Consider the following 18722-nt stretch of genomic DNA (forward strand, 5'->3'; position numbering starts at 1 on the left):
GTGGTTTGTGTGACTCCATGTGACAAAGTTCCTCACCAGGCTCCTGTACTCCTCTTCCTGGTCATCCCAGATACACCCCATGATGGCCGTGTCGTCTGCAAACTTCTGAATGTGGCATAATTCAGAGTTATAGCAGAAGTCAGAGGTGTACAGGGTAAAGAGAAGAGGGGACAGCACAGTTCCCTGTGGTGCTCCTGTGCTGCTGACTAAACCTAACCGTGCTAGACAGGAAATGGAAAATAATATACACTTCCTTGCCATATAATTAGTTAGACCTGTTTAAGTGCTTGATAATGCATATATCTAATCAGCCAATCAAACGGTAGCAATTCATTTGCACATTCAAGCATGCAGACATTGTCAAAATGACCTCCTATAGTTTAAACTGAATGGGGATGAAAGGTGTTTTCAGTGACTTTGAATATGGCTTGGTTGTTGGTGCCAGACAGGCTTATCTACTGAGATTTTACCACAGAACCGGGGTTGAGAAGTCTCTGAAAAATGGACAGAAACCCAGTGAGTAGTTCTCTGGGTGAAAAGGTCTTGTTGATGTCAAAGGTCAGAGAGGAATAGCCAGACTGCTTTGAACTGATGGCAACAGCAACTCAAATAACTACTTGTTACTACCAAGGTGTGCAGATGAGCATCTCTGAATACACAACATTGTGAACCTTGAAGTAGATGGGCTACAGCAGCAGAAGACCACACTGGGTGCCACTCCCTTTGGCTAAGATCAGGGAATTTAGGGTACAGAAAGTTGGATAAATCTTGCCCAGCATATCTAAAAAAATTGGCCAGTGAGTGTAAAGGAAAATAAATGCTTATAAAAAAAATCCTGTCTGGCAGGATCTCACTAAATGGAAAAAATTCCTACTAGCATCCGACATGCAGTTCAGGGAGGGAATAAATATCTTATTTGTGGTTGGACAAATACTGGTTATGGTTATGATTTGATCAAGTGGTAATACATTGAGTTAATTTAACATTCTCTGAAGTGATCTAAACATCACTCTGTAACTGCTTACTAAATAATATAAAATAATATATTATTTATTTTAGCTTTCCATATTTGTGGGTAAAAAGGGGTTCTTCAGTGTTGCAGAGGTATTTTCTCATAAAGGTGAAAGGTCAAACAAGTACAAATTAGTGTTGAGGACAGAGGAGGACCTGACAGGCTTTAGTTTCTTTCACTGCTTCATCAACATCTCCCTGAACTCTGCGTTACTCCTCGTGTCCTTATTCCTCTCACCAATTCCTTGGCCCTAGGTTGACTTTTGTTGGCTGTGTTTGCGACAGAAGGAGGAAATCGTATTTCTCTGGTGAGTTTGTGTCGTTTAAGTCAGGGTGAAAAGGCTTAGCATCACCTGTAATTTGCAGCCCTGTTGCTCCATCCTTAATCATTACCTTCCTATCCCATTTTGCACACAGCACTTCATACATTCCTTAGAGACCACTTTAATCATGTCTTCCCTACTTGTCTTGATCTAAATTGTTGCTAACTGCAGTGCTTTGTTTGAACATTTTAAAACTAAAACAACAAATGAACTCAACTAAACCACCATTTAGGTTTCCCTCAGGCGAAGGAGCTGAGGGTACAAATGGACTGGAGGAAGAGGAAGTACTACCGCAACTCTCACACACAGCTCTCCCACATCTACAAAGGATTGCTATGTAAATGCACCAGTGAATAGGAGTGAATGGACAGACTTAAAGCAGATTATGTTAAACCTCTTGTTAGTTTAAAGACATGCTGAAGTGAATGGGTGGGGATTAGCAGATGTGCTGCTGTGCCACGGAGGTGTTTCACTAAAATGGATTTAATCCCCTGTCTTTTAGTCAGTTCACACATCAAATAAAGGGATAAATGCTTCTAAAAGTGAGCCAGGAAAAGGTAAGGTGGTTTTTAAATCCCAAAGAAATCCGAATGTGGAGACAATGTGCTTGAATAGGTATATGCAGAGTCGCAAGTATCCCAAGTCCATTTATATATTTGGAATTTGAGCCCAGACAGAAATTACAGTAATTACTATCCCAGCTCACAAACGGTGAGAGGCAGGGTACACCCCAAACAGGTCGCCGGTCTGTCGCAGGGTTAACACAGACATACACATCCATTCACACTCACATCAGTAATAGGCAATTTAGAATCACCAATTAACCTAATGCTACTAAATGCATGTCTTCGGACTGTGGGAGGAAGCCAGAGTACCCAGAGAGAACCCACACGGAGAACGTGCAAACTCCACGCAAAAAGGCCTCGGCCTGATGGTGGATTCAAACCCACAACCTTCTAGCTGTGAGGCAACAAAGCTACATACAAAGCTGATACTTTCTGATCAACTACAATGAGGTCCATCTCACAGGATGCAATCAGAGAGGCAGAGGATGTCATATGTCATCTTTATCACCCTCAGCAGTCATTTCGTCATAGTATTTGCCAAAAGGCCAGTGATAGTCAAGGTCAATGGCACGCAATTCCATGGTACCACAATATTTGTAGATCCCTAGTTATAGATGATGGGAGTACTCATGATCTGATGACAGAATGGCGAGGATTGAGAAGAGTCTCAGTGCTATAGACTTTCTATAAGATTAGCAACACGCTACAGAGATCTAGTTAACTTCACTCAAATTATAAAGCTGTTGTCTACATATAATGAACGCTTCTGCAGCTCTCCTAGTTAATATAATTGTACCTTAGCAATATAAATTATACCAGATTTTTATTTTCATCCTTAATCCACATCAGTCCACATGACAGTTTTTTTTTCTTCCAAATATATTTATTGTTCTCCAGTTTTACAAGCAAAGGATGGATCCATTCTGAAATCTTTAAGCACACACTTTTAGACAAACAAACAAAGACAAAAAGGCAAAAAATGTAAAACAAGAGTACCAAAAAACAGCACTCTACACTAGCGTTTAACACTTGGTTCTTTTACATTAATCCACTTTAGTAAGATGTTCTTCACTGCAGTGCAAGTAAGTAATAGACCTATTGAAAAATGTACTCTATCAGAGAGACCTCAAATAAGAAACTTTGGGTCCATCTCCATAATAATATCGGTATCTTTGCAGCTTATGACATTAGCAACGGCAATGAGTTAGGGTACCAATCTCTATCTAGCACATTGCTGGGTCGAAACTGTTTTAAGATTGGGAGATCTGTGTTAAATCTTGAACTGTATTGCTTTGGCATGATTACAAACTGAAAGTGATTTTAGCATATCTTTACATTCCCATTCACTGTCATTGATCTTAATAGAAAGAACCCTTTCTCATTTATCTCCAAGGTATTATAAAACCACGGGTGACACGGCAGTTAATAGTTTGCAGTTCTGGAGAGGCGATAGTTCAGGATTGCTAATTAAGATTGTGCAGTGCGATATATATAGAGTCCATTTGGCGAGGAGGAAACTTCTGAATTGTACCTAACAACTCATTAGATGTATTATTTGTTTCTAATTTCCGAGATCAGAAATTAAATGTGTTTACTGGCAACTTTCAGTCCACCTCCTTTGAAGTGTTGACACTGAGAGCTACTGACAAGTGAAGTTGTTGTGTTATGACAGCTTGTCAAAAATGATGAAAGAGTGGATGCTGAATAAACTACTGACCCCAAGCACTTGCTGAGACTTATAATCTGAATGTGTAAAGGGGCCTGAACACTATTAGCATACAAGCAGTCAGAATAAACAGTGGTCTCTGCTTCAGATTTAAAGACTTCTGAGCAACTCATTTGTGACGTAAAGTAGAAGTGTTGCTTGTATTTTTATGTCTTTGACCTCCTGTTATCAGTATAAGCTTTTTTTTGCTCTTAAATTTGAATTCCTCTAAATATCCCTTAAAGGTCAACTTCCTCCTTCTGTTATCTAAATTCTTCAAAAAAGCTTTCCTCTAAAAGGCTTCAGACATCTATTATTCTTCCCTCTTCTCCCCTTTGTTTTACTTGTCAGAGGCCTTTCTGTGCTTTTTTCTCTCTCCCTTTTTTCTTACTGCTCATCCTTCGCTCATGACAGTCTCAGCCATTCATCATAGACCCAGCATGAGGGTGACACCAGTGAAGAATAGCCTGTGTGTGTGTGTGTGTGTGTGTGTGTGTGTGTGTGTGTGTGTGTGTGTGTGTGTGTGTGTGTGTGTGTGTGTGTGTGTGTGTGTGTGTGTGTGTGTGTGTGTGTGTGTGTGTGTGTCATGGAGCACTGGTCTACAGTACCTTTAAAGTAACAGCTTTTAAAGGGATCATACCTCAATCTGCATATGATATTCTGTTCTCAGGCAAATCACCACAGACATTCATTACTTGCTTACACACACAGGGCTTCACAGCTATTGGGGATTGGGGGCAAATGCTGTCACAGTTTTTTAAAAGGCTTCCCGTGGTTAGACATGCTTGAAATGACATTCTGGTTCACTGGAGGAGGGGAGTGGGAAAAGGAGTGGAGAAGAAAAACACAGAAGTGGAGGGGGAGGGCAGCTAAGTTTGTTAGTTAAAAAAAAAAAAAAAAAAAAATCTTGGAAAGAGTAGAAATGGTAATAAAAAAAGCTGTGTGTCATTTAGGAAGGCATGAAACAGGAGAAACTTTGCTGTGGTTTTCCAAAACGGAAAACGTTCCTATCTGGAATGGTCACTTCAAAATTTTGACTTTATAACCGAATCCAGGACTTCAGAAGTTCAGAAAGGGCAAAAAAAAAAAGATTTTATTCAAAAATCAGATCACTGTAATCTTGTAGCAAGAAAGACACCAAATAGATGTATTTGGTTAATTAATTGTCAAAATACTAATTGAAATATCAAGTTACACAAGTGGCCGCTTCTTATTTGCTAAACATCCCCAGCTCGGCATCCTGCTTCAAAAACTGAGACTGGATCTTCTCTTTCACAGGAGAGGAAAATTGACAAGAACATTTATTACTGTTTGTATGGGAACAGGGCTTGAGAGAGGCAATGATGAGGGCAGACAGAAAGACGATAGGGCAGCGGCAGGGCACGACGGTTTATTTGTGAAGTGATATTTTGCTCTCATCGAAGAGCGAGGGAGCCAGGCAGCCTATTGTTTGCCTTTAATGACCAACATGAACAAGTGTGAGAAAGAAAAGAAGTGCAAAGAACTGCGGCAGCAACAAAGAGGCAGATTAACATGAAAACAAAACCCCCATCTATTTAACCTCGAAACTTCAATGTTCAGCATTTTGTGTTTTGAGGAGGGAAAAAAAAAAAAAAAAAGCTGCCCATTCTGTGGTGTTTCAGGTCTGTCATATTTTCAGCTAAAAGCAAAGTGTTACCAGCACACACGCACGTGCGCTCTCACAAACACACACACGCGGTTTTGTCGAAAGCATGCCTTACAGGCAAGAGGATAGCTCTGGAAAGGAAATGGTCTATTAGAGTGTCTCAACCCATTTATTTATTAGTATAAAAGCTCCAGGCTTGGGTGATGTAATCTCTAACAGCTCCTTCAAAGTGTCTAGGCCAGCTACTTGAATAGCACGCCACTGTGTGAAGAGGTGTTTTGAGTAGCTTTTCGTAAATCTGGGATTGTAAAGCAGAATTCTTCGGAATGATAAACCCGACTCCAGCCGTGCAGACTGTGGAGTCGTCGGTGACACAAACCTGAGTGCAGTTTTATTCAAATGTTGTTTTGCATATGCTCGTTCCAGCCTGCTGAAGACCAAAGCTAAAGGTCAATGCCTTAGGCTCAAAACCATATGCATAAAGGGTGTCTAAGTACACTACAGGTTAGCCTGCCTACGTGTTAACATGAACAATTCAAATCCACTCTATTAAACCACACCTAAAGTAGGGCCTCTTCCATATACAGTATATTTTTTCCCTTAATTATACTTGAAGTACTACACAGATTTATCCAGTACCTCCAGTGTTGGCAGTTACTCTGATATTCAGCTATTCTGATATATTTACTGAACATACATTGGTCCAATTTTCCCATTTAGGCCATGCAAACGCACAACAGTTAGGATCCGCTGCAATCACATGAAAGGAAGTACATGTGGATGTTATATGATTTTCTTTTAGTTCCTGCAGTAATCTGAAATGTATTGTATGGTCAATTGTAGCACTGCTTTATTGTTAGGTCAACACTTTATGTCAATCTCACCCGATTAACAGTCTTATTTCCAAAACAAAGTGTAAACAGATATCTATAAGTTGTTAAAGGTGCAGAATCCCACAGATAGTGCTGCTTGTTTTCAATGTCCTCCTCACCCTCCTCCTACTTTTTTTTTTCTAAAACCCCATCTTGCTCCTGTCTGCTCTCTGCCCCTGTTTTCTTTCCACCCATGTCCTCCCTCCCTGTGTGTGTGTGTGTGTGTGTGTGTGTGTGTGTGTGTGTGTGTGTGTGTGTGTGGAGAGAGAGAGGGCCAGCCCTCCCTACAAGGCAAGTGAAGTAAACTCCCCCTTTTTGTCTGTCTCTCTCCCTCTCTCTCTCAGCTGGGCTGCTACTGTCAGACAGGGTTGGGGGGACAATCATCTCCAACTGCTGCTGCTGTTGCCGGTGTGTTCTGTGTGGTGTGGACTTTCTCACGTTTCGGTGGACCCACACAGACACACACACATTCGCACTCGCAGATTCAGGAGCTCGCATGCCTGATACTACCCCCGCCTCTCTTGCTACCCACTCTCTCTCTCTGGTGCATACATACACACTGAGAAGGAGCGACGGCGTGTGAGCGGATCCCATCGTGCGGAGAGCGCTGAAGAGAGGAGACCAGAGAAGAGAGGAGACCAGAGAAGAGAGGAGCGGCGGCACACTCTTACCATGCCAGTGCAGGGAGAAAGGCTGAAGCGCTGTTTGTCTCTCTGTTTCTGGAGCTGGAGTTCTCTACTATTGCTTGGACTGTTCTCTCTGCATGTGCAAGGACACGGTGAGTTACTGCAAACTTTCTCTGCTGACTGCTCCCCTGAACTTTTTTAAGTAGCTGCGTGCTGAAGTTGCTCCACAACAGCTCATTACGTCTCTTACTCCCATTAACACTGTGAAGCATTGCTTTAGAGTTTTTTTTGTTGTTTACCAGTTTTTAACTCATTAAGTCTTGCGTCTTAAATCTGTGCTATACCTTGCCCTTCATTTTGTGAAAGCAATCCATGATGACAATCTGTTTTAAACGTTAAATGCAAATGAAGTGGACATGATCCCAAATATCTATAGTATGTTGCTGTTTTTTCTGTGCGTTATAACTGATTTTCATGTCATTATGAAAAGGTTTTTAATAAGCACAGGGCAGTGTTTTGTCTCTTCCTTTGGGCTGTGATTTTGAAATGAGAAATTTGATTCGACACATTTTCAAGCAAGTCTATGATTTTTAAATTTGCGTATTTAACACATGAATGCTGCTGAAGCTAATATTCAACCAGCGGCTTGTGATGCAAAAAGAAGAAAGATGTTCCCATTTCATGAATTATCACACCCCTTTCAAAGCACTCTATGCTGCAATAATAACTGAGTCATATGTCAGTTCATTTACAATATATTTGTCATTTTCTTCAAGCACACTGAGAGGTGCATCCTCACAGACTGACACTGATGTTACACGCGCCGGCCGCTTTGTCTGTGACCATGTTTGGTATCTCAACTGTGATTTGTTATGTGTTGGAGGGAGAACGTGTCAGATTCAAAACTCTGTTGCGTTTAGTGCCATCACACTTGTTTTTAAAGCTGCAGTAAGTAGAAATAAAGAGTCTGACAGGAGACGGTTCATTCGTCTTATTTAACAGTGCCTGAGTTTCATCTTCAAATCGAATTTGAACCCCAATCTCCTAAGTGAAAGTCTTATGCTTAACTGATGGGATTACCACAAATGATTACATTTTCAGGCTTTATATTACCGCATTTATACTTCACTTGACCCTCTACATGCCAGACTGAAAAGAAGTGCAGTTAACTCAAATCTGTGGACGTGAGCCAGATTTTCTAAAGCCTCGGGGAAGGTCAAGAAGCTATGGTTCGTCTAATTCTACTTCAATTACAACATCCTCAAATGTTATATTGAATTTTTTTTCCAGCGACAATAAAAAGGTGCTCCCTAGCTCAGCTTTAAGGGTTAACTCGCAGCCTCTGTTATTTTTCATGCCCTCTTCTAGGGTTAACTGTAACAAGAGCATTTTGTAGATTTTCCTCCCAGTCAGTAATTTAAAAACAAAGTTTGGTTTTCAAGAGTTTAAATGTTAGTCTTTCCACTGTTCAGTTAAACACAGAGTGTAGATTTGGACAGTGTTTCTAATGAATGATGGTGTCTGCGTTTATTTATCTATCTCTTTCTTTATCGTTGATCTATTTAAAGTCATTGTAGGCTATTTCAGCCGGGAGCCCTGAAGTTAAGCCAGCAAACGCTCATACCTCATGCTCAGTATGTTATGTGCCGAGGTCTTCCTGCGACCTCTGGCAGCAAGTCATCTCCTCTGTCTTGTATATCTTTCCTGTCATTGTCACTGGGTGGTTTTCCAGAAGCAGTCTGTGCCGAGCTCCCTCCTTCTGATTTACTCGCTTTGTTTTCAGGTGCTGCTTCATAATTTATAACTGGAGCTTTGGAAGGAATAACAGTTATTTTAAATATTATGTGCTTTTAAGCATGAAACTGCACACCTGAGTGCACAGGGGTGCAAACTGACAAAGTGTCGACATGTTTTAGATGCACGGTAACGCCGACTGCTCCGTCCAAGATGCCGCAGAACAGCTGCCAGCAAAGAAGAACTGTTAAATCTGACACAATGTTGGACCTCACCCAAGATTTCTTGTTTGTGTTATGCTCCTAGTTAGTCATTCACAGTGTGTGTTTTTTCTATTTGTAAGGCATTTGCTGAGAAAATCTTCAGTCCAGTTTTCATAAATCCTTCCCGGCATTGCCAGTATTTAGAAGCTAAAAGAATGAAAAATGACTATTTATATGTAAGCGTTAGAACACTGCTCTGTGCTGAATAGCCTTTAAATTCTTAGCGTGTGAATTTGAGATGCTAGGATTTAATTCATTGTCTTATTTTATTTGCTGGCATCAGCAAAATTCACATAATAAACAGAAACACAAAAAAGGGACTGTGCTGATCCAAACTGTCCAAACTGTATTCAGAAAGCATTTCTCCTGAGGCCTGTTAGTCGCATTTATTGGCTTACGCGTAGATGACTGATTGGACCAGCAACAGGCCTATTCATCGGCTGACATACAGATGATTGATTGTCAATAAATTCAGCCGTGACTCAACAGGCAAACATTTGTCAATTAAAAGAAGTTGTGAGACGGAGCGAGGTGGTTGTTATGTACAAGACTGTCTCCGTCTCCTTTTCTCTTTCTGTATCTTAATTTCCTCGGTGTATTGTCTTTGTTCCGTAACAACTCACAAATAACTTGGTAGACTGAATAGATGTCTATACCTGGGATTCCTTGTTCATGTTGCCACAGGTGAGTAGTTAAATAGTTAAATGGAGTAGTTAATTTTCTAAACAGCCAGTAAAATGCCTACTCTGTTGTGTCTGCATAAAAGTCACATTTTGCCCTCTGGCATTTATACGCCATTGTCTGTGCGGTAAACAAATAGGTAACATTGTATTCCTTATTGTCGCATAGTGGGCATAGGCAGTATAGGGAAATCACACTCTTATGCACACTTTATGAATCTCATACACACAAATCTTTTGTGACCTTCCACCTACACCACGCTGCAGCCTTCAATGTGAGTTCTGGGAAGTGAGGAGCGAGCGTGATAGCTTACATTTCATTGTCCTTGGTGGAAATAAGCACGGCTGTATCAGTTTTCACAGTCAAAGCTCCGCCAGTTGCTTTGCTTTTGTCACTGCTCTCTAATGAGACTGTTGCTCTCTGTGGAATTTCAGGTGTTATTTTATCTGAATAAAACATTTACCTGGTTTTTGGCCAAGATATACACATCACACTTGCTGCCTGTGTTCTCGAGCTCCTAAGAATTTGCCATAGTTCTTTGAGTTTATTGTAAAAGTAACATACTTCATACTTACGGATTGCCCTGGCTTTTAGTTTTTGAGAAAATCAAAAGCAGTGAAAGAGATGATTCCCATCAACTCCAAGTGAATTCATTCAATTGCATTTAGGGATGCAGAGAGGGTCTCTGAAGATACTCTGCTCTGAGGAAGTCATTAGGCATTTTGGAATAAAACACAGCTTTAAAAAAATAAGAAAAGAAGCACTTGAGATGTGACTCAGTGTACCGTGCCGTTAGTTGTGCTTTCCATTCCTCACCCTTAAAGCTTTCTGACAGGATGTGTTCTGTTCACATGCAGAAAACTGATACCTCATTAGAACTACTGATGTCCTGACTGTAACGTTGAGCCAGAGGGGGAACATTTTAGTGCTTGTTATTGGTTTTCTATTAGTATTTGTTTTCCCTTTGTCAATTTTCTATGTGATTTTTTTTTTCCTTCTTTTTCTTCTTCAGCTTGCACCAAAAACCATGGCCTGACCAGGCTTAACAACCTGGTACCCAGAAGACTAATGTGGTGACATTTGAGAATTTATTGTTCTACTATAAAAGTAATGACACAGATATGAGTCTCAAATACACCATTTTTGATACTGACACTTAAGGGGCCTGTAAGTGTTGGGCTACTCCTTTTAATCTCTGAATTCAGGTGTTTTCAGTTACATTGTCATAGATGTATAAAACCAAGCTCCTAGCCATGCAGTCTGCCTTTACAAACATTTGTAAAATACTGGGACATTCTATAGATCTCACTGAATTGGAGTGTGATACTGCAAATAGATTGTCACTACTGCAACAAGCCAGTTTATGAAAGTTCTTCTCTTGTAGATATTCTACGATCAACTCTAATTGGTATTATTGGCGAATTTAAGCATTTAAAAACTCCAGCAACTTGTTACTGAGTGCTGAGGGTTGCTGAGTGCTCAGGTTCATGGTGGTAATGCTCTGCTGACTCAGGAGTTTCAAACCAGCAGCATCATCAGCACAGAAATTGTGTGCTGGGAGCTTCATAGCATGGGTTACCCTGGCTGAGCAGCTCCTGTAGTTGTAGTGTGTCGGTTACCCAGAAGTTCTGTGTATTCGGTTTGTGATGATATTGTGACTAGAAACCATGTAATACCAATAAAAATCAGCAACTTCAAAGTAAAAAAGCGAAACTTTTCTCAGGTGAAGCAACTACCAGTGGTGTAATGCACAACATGGGTTGAAACTTGATTGTGGTAAAATGCATTAGAGGGTTACTCTCACCACCTGGAATGGCTGTTATAGTGGGTAACCATCAGCTACAAAGCAATGTGCAATAAGCAAATTGCATTATATTTGGATGGGGCTATAGCGCTGAGAAAAATGGAGGAAACAGTCATCTTAGAATGACCTCTGAAAGGTGCAGAAAGGGGAAGTGTTGAGAGTTTGGGATAGAGGGGTATTACATCCTGTAATGGATACAGATCCAGTAACTTCTATCCCAGTCAGATTACCGGTCTGGCGCTGACTTCTTAAGACACAGCTGGAGCAGGGGAAGCTGTGTGTGTGTGTGTGTGTGTGTGTGTGGGTGAGAGAGAAAGAGAGAGAGGCAGTGTAGAAAGAAAGGATAATTTTTATACAATAATAAGCACTGATATTATGCGAGTTTCAGCAAAATCCTACAAACTATTGCCGGAATGATTAGAACAGAAATTTGTATTAATAGTCCAAAGACATATAATCACTTGTGCTATATATATTTTGCTTATTAATATAAATTTCAATGGGTGGCTGTTAGTAAATTCAGCATGTGGATGACAGCTAGGCATCAAATTACAAAACTTCTATCTTGGAAATCAAATTTGCTGCGATTATGTGAGAAAAACGTCTTTATACTCTGATTGTGTGAGTTGATCACTCTCTGCCCAACATGGTCTAACACAATAAAGTGATAGACAGATAACAGGTGAAGGGGAGTGGAGCAAAGGAAAGCTGGCTGTGACAACCTTAGTGCACTGGGACTATGAGGGCTTAGGGTTTTCCATGCACTCGCACTCCCTCCATGATATCCTGCCCTCCCAGTCTCACCACCTGGAACTATTTTTTGGATTGGGGAGGGCGAGCAGGGAGTGGAGAGGGTAATTGATCGTTGTTTGGGGCCCGTTACTTGAGTTCAGGCTTCTTAGAGATATTCAGTATAGAAGATTTGGTATTGTTTAACATGAAGAAGAGGGTAAATGAACGTAAGGACACGCAGAGAGAAAATAGTGATCCATGTCAATGTCAGTCTCGATAGGAAATCAGTGCCCGTCTTATATTTTAAGACATAGCAAGCGTTTTCACAAAGTTAACTGTATACTTCAATCTCTCCTTTTTCTGTTTAAAAACTAAACATTTTGTCTGAACCCTGTATACCAAACAATTGTTGAGCTATTTCTAACTCGATCACTTTTTGAATCTCGTGTTCCTATCTGTAGCCTTATAACCTCATCTACAGGTTTACTTGTTTGAGTCAAGTATCTCGAACCTTTAAGGACGACACCACAATCTGTGCTTTAATTCTAAAACATATTGGCCATTAGATATTCTTCAGTTTCAGGCTTTGGTGAAAAAATAAAAGACAGAATGAGGCAGAGAAAATGAATAAATTCACTACTTAACTTGAGGTCATGTGTTGACTTGTAACCAAATGGCTTTGCAATAGAGTCATTGTATGCTTTGATAGGTACCTAATCGGTGTCCAGATGGTGTGTGTGTGTGTGTGTGTGTGTGTGTGTGTGTGTGTGTGTGTGTGTGTGTGTGTGTGTGTGTGTGTGTGTGTGTGTGTGTGCTTTAAGGGTCTAGACAACAGCTTGTTTGGCCAGTTAGATGGTGCAGAGAAGGCCTGGAGCCACTGATGTGCTGATGGGTGATATGCGACTTAGTTAATGGGAAGCTAATCACGCAGAGGAGACTGTGGGACGCGTGCAGCTGTAAACATATGTAGACTTATGCAACTGTACTCACACCCGTGCGTGCACATGGATGTCCACATCCCCCGCATTATTCACATGCAAGTAGGAAATACATTAATATCCTCCCACGAAGCACACATACGTACATGCACACATACTCTGCAGACATGCAGGGTGTAGATGGATGGAAAGTAACAGTTTAAGCATGTGGAGATGACGGAGACAGCATAGACCAGAACTCCTGGAAATAAACACATGGCAGCTGTAATGTTAACACCATCAGCCCTCCCTCCACACACACATAAACCTCATGCACACCCTCTGCTCCCAAAGCTGCCAAAAAAAGACACTCACCTACACACATATTTGCCTGTTCTCATTCTCACCGCTGAACATCTCTGATTTACATTCCGTTACGTTATCATTTAGTATAAGCAGACGCTGTCTTTGGCTTAGAGTTCTGCACGACAACTGCTGTGTGTGTGTGTGTGTGTGTGTCAGTACGTTAGGTGTGAGGTTTGGTTTACTGACGTGAGGTGTTTTGATTGCCCCTGTTGAATGCTACATTATTCCAGAGAGAGGAATTGCACAGTAATTTATGGTCTCCTATTACAGCAATAAGTAGGTGTTTGTGTCTCTGTGTGTGCATGTGTGTATTAAATGGAGTTTTAGTCGACATTATAGTGATTTACAGAGTGAATGCACTTCCATTATATGAAATAAATCTAAATGGTCTCATCAAGATTTTAACTCGTTTAGAGAAATTATAACACATATCTGTGTTTGGCACTTTTTTTGCACCTGTGATGCTCCACAAACAACCCACAACCCAAACAACCCACTGTACTCATAAACTAACTGGCGAAGCTGATTCAGAACTTTAAAATGAAAATTCATAGATATTAGGCAAACCTGCAGTTACAGAGATGCATACATTTTTATATATTTAAATTCCAGCACTTGATGATGGTGTTGGGATCACTTGGAAGCAATCAGTGGTATGGAAGAATATTATTTAAAATATATTATCATGCATTTATGTGCTTGTATTATGTACATGTTTTAATGTTACTATAGTAAGCCTACAATTAGATCTAAACATAAGCTGATGGGGATCTGAATTTTTAATTTTGTTTTTTTTTCTTTTACCTTTTGATGGAAATAAACATCTCAAGTAGTTTAAATGTGCATATGCATTCATTTTTTTATTTGATTATTTCACATTACAAACCAAAAGAGCAACTTGACACTAATAGGTATGGAAAAAAGTGGCTTCATATGTAGAATCAAATCAGGTCACAGGAGTTCAGCATCAGAGGAAATGAAACTCCAACTTATTAGATAAAGATAGTATCAAATGATGGTTTGAAAAGCAGCTTATTCTTATAAATTACCCAAGTTGGAAAGACCATCCAACTGCCCAGTTCACAAGTTCACGGGCAGTTGGTGTCTCAGAAACAAACCCATATTGCATTTTTATATTTTGATAGTTTTTAAATTTTCTACTTTTTAGTTCCAGTCCCAGTGTCCTGTGGATGGGAATCAACCTCCAGCCACTCGCAAAGTCAAAGCAGTTCCCTTCTCTTGTCCCGTCTCAAATCCAGACATTAATAACAGAGTGACCCCAGTGTTTCTCTCTTTGCTGGGTTACTGTGACTCATGTAAACTACTTAATCAAACTTTTATCTTAATCTGAACATTAACTGTAATCAAGCTATTTGTGTGCATTACAGTTGAGTAAAGGTAGACGTTTGGTCTTGATCATTTGGAGCCAGCAGTTTTCCCACTGAGCCATTAAGGGTTTTACAAATGCCAGACTTACATTTGAACTTTGATTTTTCAGTCAGTGTTGCCTCAAGGAATACATGCACATTGAGATTTGTGAGGCCTATATGAGTGCTGTGCTTTGTATTTAAAGTTTGTGTCACTCTGAGTATTTATTTAAAGAACTCATGTAGCTGATGTGTGTTTAAAGTGGCTCCATTTTTTTTCTTTCTGTCAGGAGAGGAAAAACCCCCACATATTTCCATCTGAGCAAAGAAAGCAAGCTTCATTTAAATGAAGGTATCAATTTGAGATGGTTATCTTGTACAATGCATGTATATTTTTTCTTGAGTTGTAACTTTCTGAGACAGAAAGGGAAACAGTGCAAAGTCACCGCAGTTGGAAGCAATTCTAAAAAGTTTGCTTTTTGTTTGCAACCTTTAGACACTTTGCACACTTAAACACTTCCAGCTGCTCAGTAATTTTATTGAATGTTCAGAACTTGTATCGGATGGATAGATGGATATATTTTGTGATGCAAATGCACAAAATCATGCAATTTTGATTCACACATAAAGGATTGACAATGCAAAGTATCCTCACTGTGCAAACGTGGTTCTCCATTTCTAGATGCAGTGTTAGCTTGTGAAATGATTTTGTGTTTTTATTTCTCTGTTATTATCAGACAGTGTGTGTGTTTCTGGGTGAAATTTTAGGCTTGAGTTGTTACATTTGCTATGGCCAGCTATCAGCTTGGCAGGTGTGAGGCCATTGTTTATCAGTTTATAGGCATGGTTTTTGCATACCACCATGATGGAACAATGAGTCACATGATGATATCATGGGAATAGCACATCCAATATGATAAAAATAGCTGCCAAGCTTGAATTTACTGAAAGGGTGTGCATATTGTAACCTAATGCTGCTTATTAATGAGTGTGCATCATAGTCTGAGCATGTAATGTTTTAGTTTTAAGCCTTTTTTTTAGAGTGTGAGGTAAATGATAGTATAATCATATATTTTGAACACACAAGGTGGTCAGACATTTTGCTGTGATTGTTTGTATATTAATATACACCTGTATTTTATAGGTTACACATTTGTGCCAGTGAATGTGCCTACTTACTAGGGATGGGTGTTGTTTAGGTTTTATCCGATACCGGTGCCAAACCGGTACTTTTGAAACGGTGCCGGTGCTTAAAGAATGGAGAACACAAAATTGGTCCAAAAACCTCTCATGTTCAGCTGTTTTTTTGTAAAAAGATAACAATATTAGCCTTTTCTGCAGCTATGGGGCATATATGGTATCACTCTTGGCTGGAAGCAGTGCTTAAACAATGGAAAAAACACAAACTTTATCCAAAAACTTCTCATGTTTAACTGTTTTCCACTTTTTCTTTGGTCATTTTAGCCTTTTTGGCCAGGGTGAAGGGAGTATCTGCCATCAAACAAGAAGACAGCCGCATGTAGCTATGATGATGTTTGCTAGTTCACCTTACATGCATTAATTTAATAACGTGGTTAGCCTACTCAACGTAAATTACACACGAACAACATTAAGCTACTCACGCAGAGAAGAACGGCTGCTGCTGCCATCATCATCCGTCATCATTTCTGCTACACTGGCAGGGCTAGGGGCCAGGACTCTAATCTTCAGGTTTTTGGGGGCTGTTGCTAACTCCAGGTCCGATAACTGGCAACCCACCCGCAGTAGATGTGCACGGTGTGAGGTCTTGCAGCAAGCTATCATACGGCGCATTTCTCGGCTTTTAAAAAAACGCTATGCGTCGCCAGGTGTTCCGTCGGATTTGAGGTGTTACCTCCTTTGACAGTATCACAGTATCAGCTTAAAGCACTTGTTGCAGGCTGCTGAGTTTGCATATTTTGCTGTGAAGTACAGCCAGACTTTTGACCGCTTCGCCTTGTGTATTTTTAATCTGTAGCTCTGTAGTTATTTCCAAGATGGCGGCGCGTGAACAACGCGAGGCTCAGTGTCTCTCCAGAATCTGCTATTTAGCGGTTTTTTATCTACTTTTAACCGGATTATTCGTCCAGAATTGCTGTGCGTTGCTGACCTACAGCAGACAAGAGCTTCTGGACATCTGGACTCACAACTCCAACAGTTTTATCGCCGATCTCCGACTCATCCCAGAGATCTCCAGAACACCGGAGGCTGCCCACTCTCCCCGGCTGGGCGGAAGTGCACGCAGACGGCGCCGAGATCGTAAACAAAGGCGAGGTAGGCGCGGAGGGCTACGGGCTAAGCTAAAGCTAACACCACACCGGCTGCCTTTACCCAGTATTTTTCTCGCCAATGTCCGTTCTCTGGCAAACAAAATGGATGAGATACGGCTCTCCATCACTAACAACAGACGGATTATGGACTCAAATGTCATGTTTTTCACCGAAACATGGCTGAACAACAGCTGCCCGGACAATGCTATCGAGTTAGCAGGACGCCACACACACCGAGCCGACAGGCTAGCAGATGACTCCGGCAAGACCAGAGGTGGAGGTTTGTGCATTTATATTAACAATGCTTGGTGCATGAACTCCACTACTACTGAGAGTCACTGCTCACCTAATGCGGAGTTTTTAATGGTCAAATGCAGACCTTATTATCTCCCCAGAGAATTCACTTCGATCATACTCACTGCCGTGTATATACCCCCCGACGCTAATGCTAGGTTGGCCATGAAAGAACTTTCTGCAGCCATTAACAAACACCAGAATAAACACCCCGAGGCTGCTTTTATTGTTGCTGGCGACTTCAACCACACCAACTTAAAGACAGTCCTCCCCAGATTCCACCAACATGTCTCCTGCCACACCAGAGGAGACAAGACTTTAGACCATGTGTATTCCAACCTGGCTGGAGCCTACAAAGCCACACCCCTCCCCCACATTGGACAATCGGACCATCTCTCCCTGTTCCTCACACCTCGGTATTCACCACTCATCCAACGTGTGAAACCTGCTGTGAGGACAATTAAAGTGTGGCCAGAGGGGACAGACGCAGTGCTCCAGGACAGATTTAAAAACACAGACTGGAATATGTTCACCCACACAGACCTGGACCAGTACGCCTCATCTGTACTGGATTACATCTCCAAAACCACAGACAGTGTCACCACCCAGAAACGGATCACCATGTACCCCAACCAGAAGCCTTGGATGAACCGGGATGTTCGTCTCCTCCTGAAGGCCCGCAACACTGCCTTTAGGTCAGGAGATGCACACGCCTACAGTACAGCCAGGGCTAATCTAAAGAAGGGCATCAAAAAAGCCAAACACCATTACAAAAAGAAGGTAGAAGAACACTTCTCCAACTCCAACCCCCGACGCATGTGGCAAGGACTCCAGACCATCACAGACTACAGGACCACCAAACCCTCCCCCGTATCCTCTGATGTCTCCTTCCTCAACGAGCTCAACAACTTTTATGCTCGTTTTGAGCGAGGGAACCCCACAACCACAACCAAAGCAGACATGACGCCAGACCACCAACCTATGACTCTCTCCCCCACCGATGTAGGAGCGGTGCTGAGCAGGATCAATGTCCACAAGGCTGCAGGCCCTGATGGCATCCCCGGGCGTGTTCTCAGAGCGTGTTCTGGGGAGCTTGCAGGAGTGCTCACAGACATATTCAATCTGTCCTTGGCCCACGCTGTGGTACCGGCCTGCTTCAAATCCACCTCCATCGTCCCGATACCCAAAAACTCCAACCCATCTTGCCTCAATGATTACCGCCCAGTAGCACTCACCCCCATCATCACTAAGTGCTTAGAGCGACTGGTCCTAGCACACTTCAAATCCTGTCTCCCCCCCACCCTGGACCCCCACCAATTCGCATACCGCCGGAACAGGAGCACAGAGGATGCAGTCTCCATCGCAATGCACTCTGTCCTCTCACACCTGGACAACAACAACACCTACGCCAGAATGCTGTTTATAGACTTCAGTTCAGCATTCAATACAATCCACCCCTCACAACTCATCAGGAAACTGACAGACCTGGGTATCAGTTCCCTCATCTGCAAATGGTTACTGGACTTCCTGACCAACCGCCCCCAAC

The 18722-nt window shown here is 41.5% G+C and overlaps 1 protein-coding gene across 5 annotated transcripts in view; it reads left to right on the top strand.

Moving 5' to 3' along the window:
* bmpr1ba (bone morphogenetic protein receptor, type IBa) overlaps positions 1 to 18722 on the top strand; it is a 72088-nt gene that overhangs the window by 40111 nt on the left and 13255 nt on the right. For 3 of the 5 annotated variants that reach the window (XM_026186621.1, XM_026186620.1, XM_026186622.1), the window contains one exon: positions 6449 to 6882. The exons of 1 other annotated variant lie outside the window; for it this stretch is intronic. In XM_026186621.1, the coding sequence (XP_026042406.1) occupies positions 6777 to 6882 (106 nt within the window). In that variant the 5' untranslated portion in view covers positions 6449 to 6776. Of the gene's footprint in view, positions 1 to 6448; positions 6883 to 14884; positions 14947 to 18722 lie in introns of those variants that run through there. One more of the 5 variants, XM_026186624.1, reaches the window with a different exon arrangement.

Source organism: Astatotilapia calliptera, chromosome 12, assembly GCF_900246225.1.
Source record: "Astatotilapia calliptera chromosome 12, fAstCal1.2, whole genome shotgun sequence".
Taxonomy (NCBI): Eukaryota; Metazoa; Chordata; class Actinopteri; order Cichliformes; family Cichlidae; genus Astatotilapia; species Astatotilapia calliptera.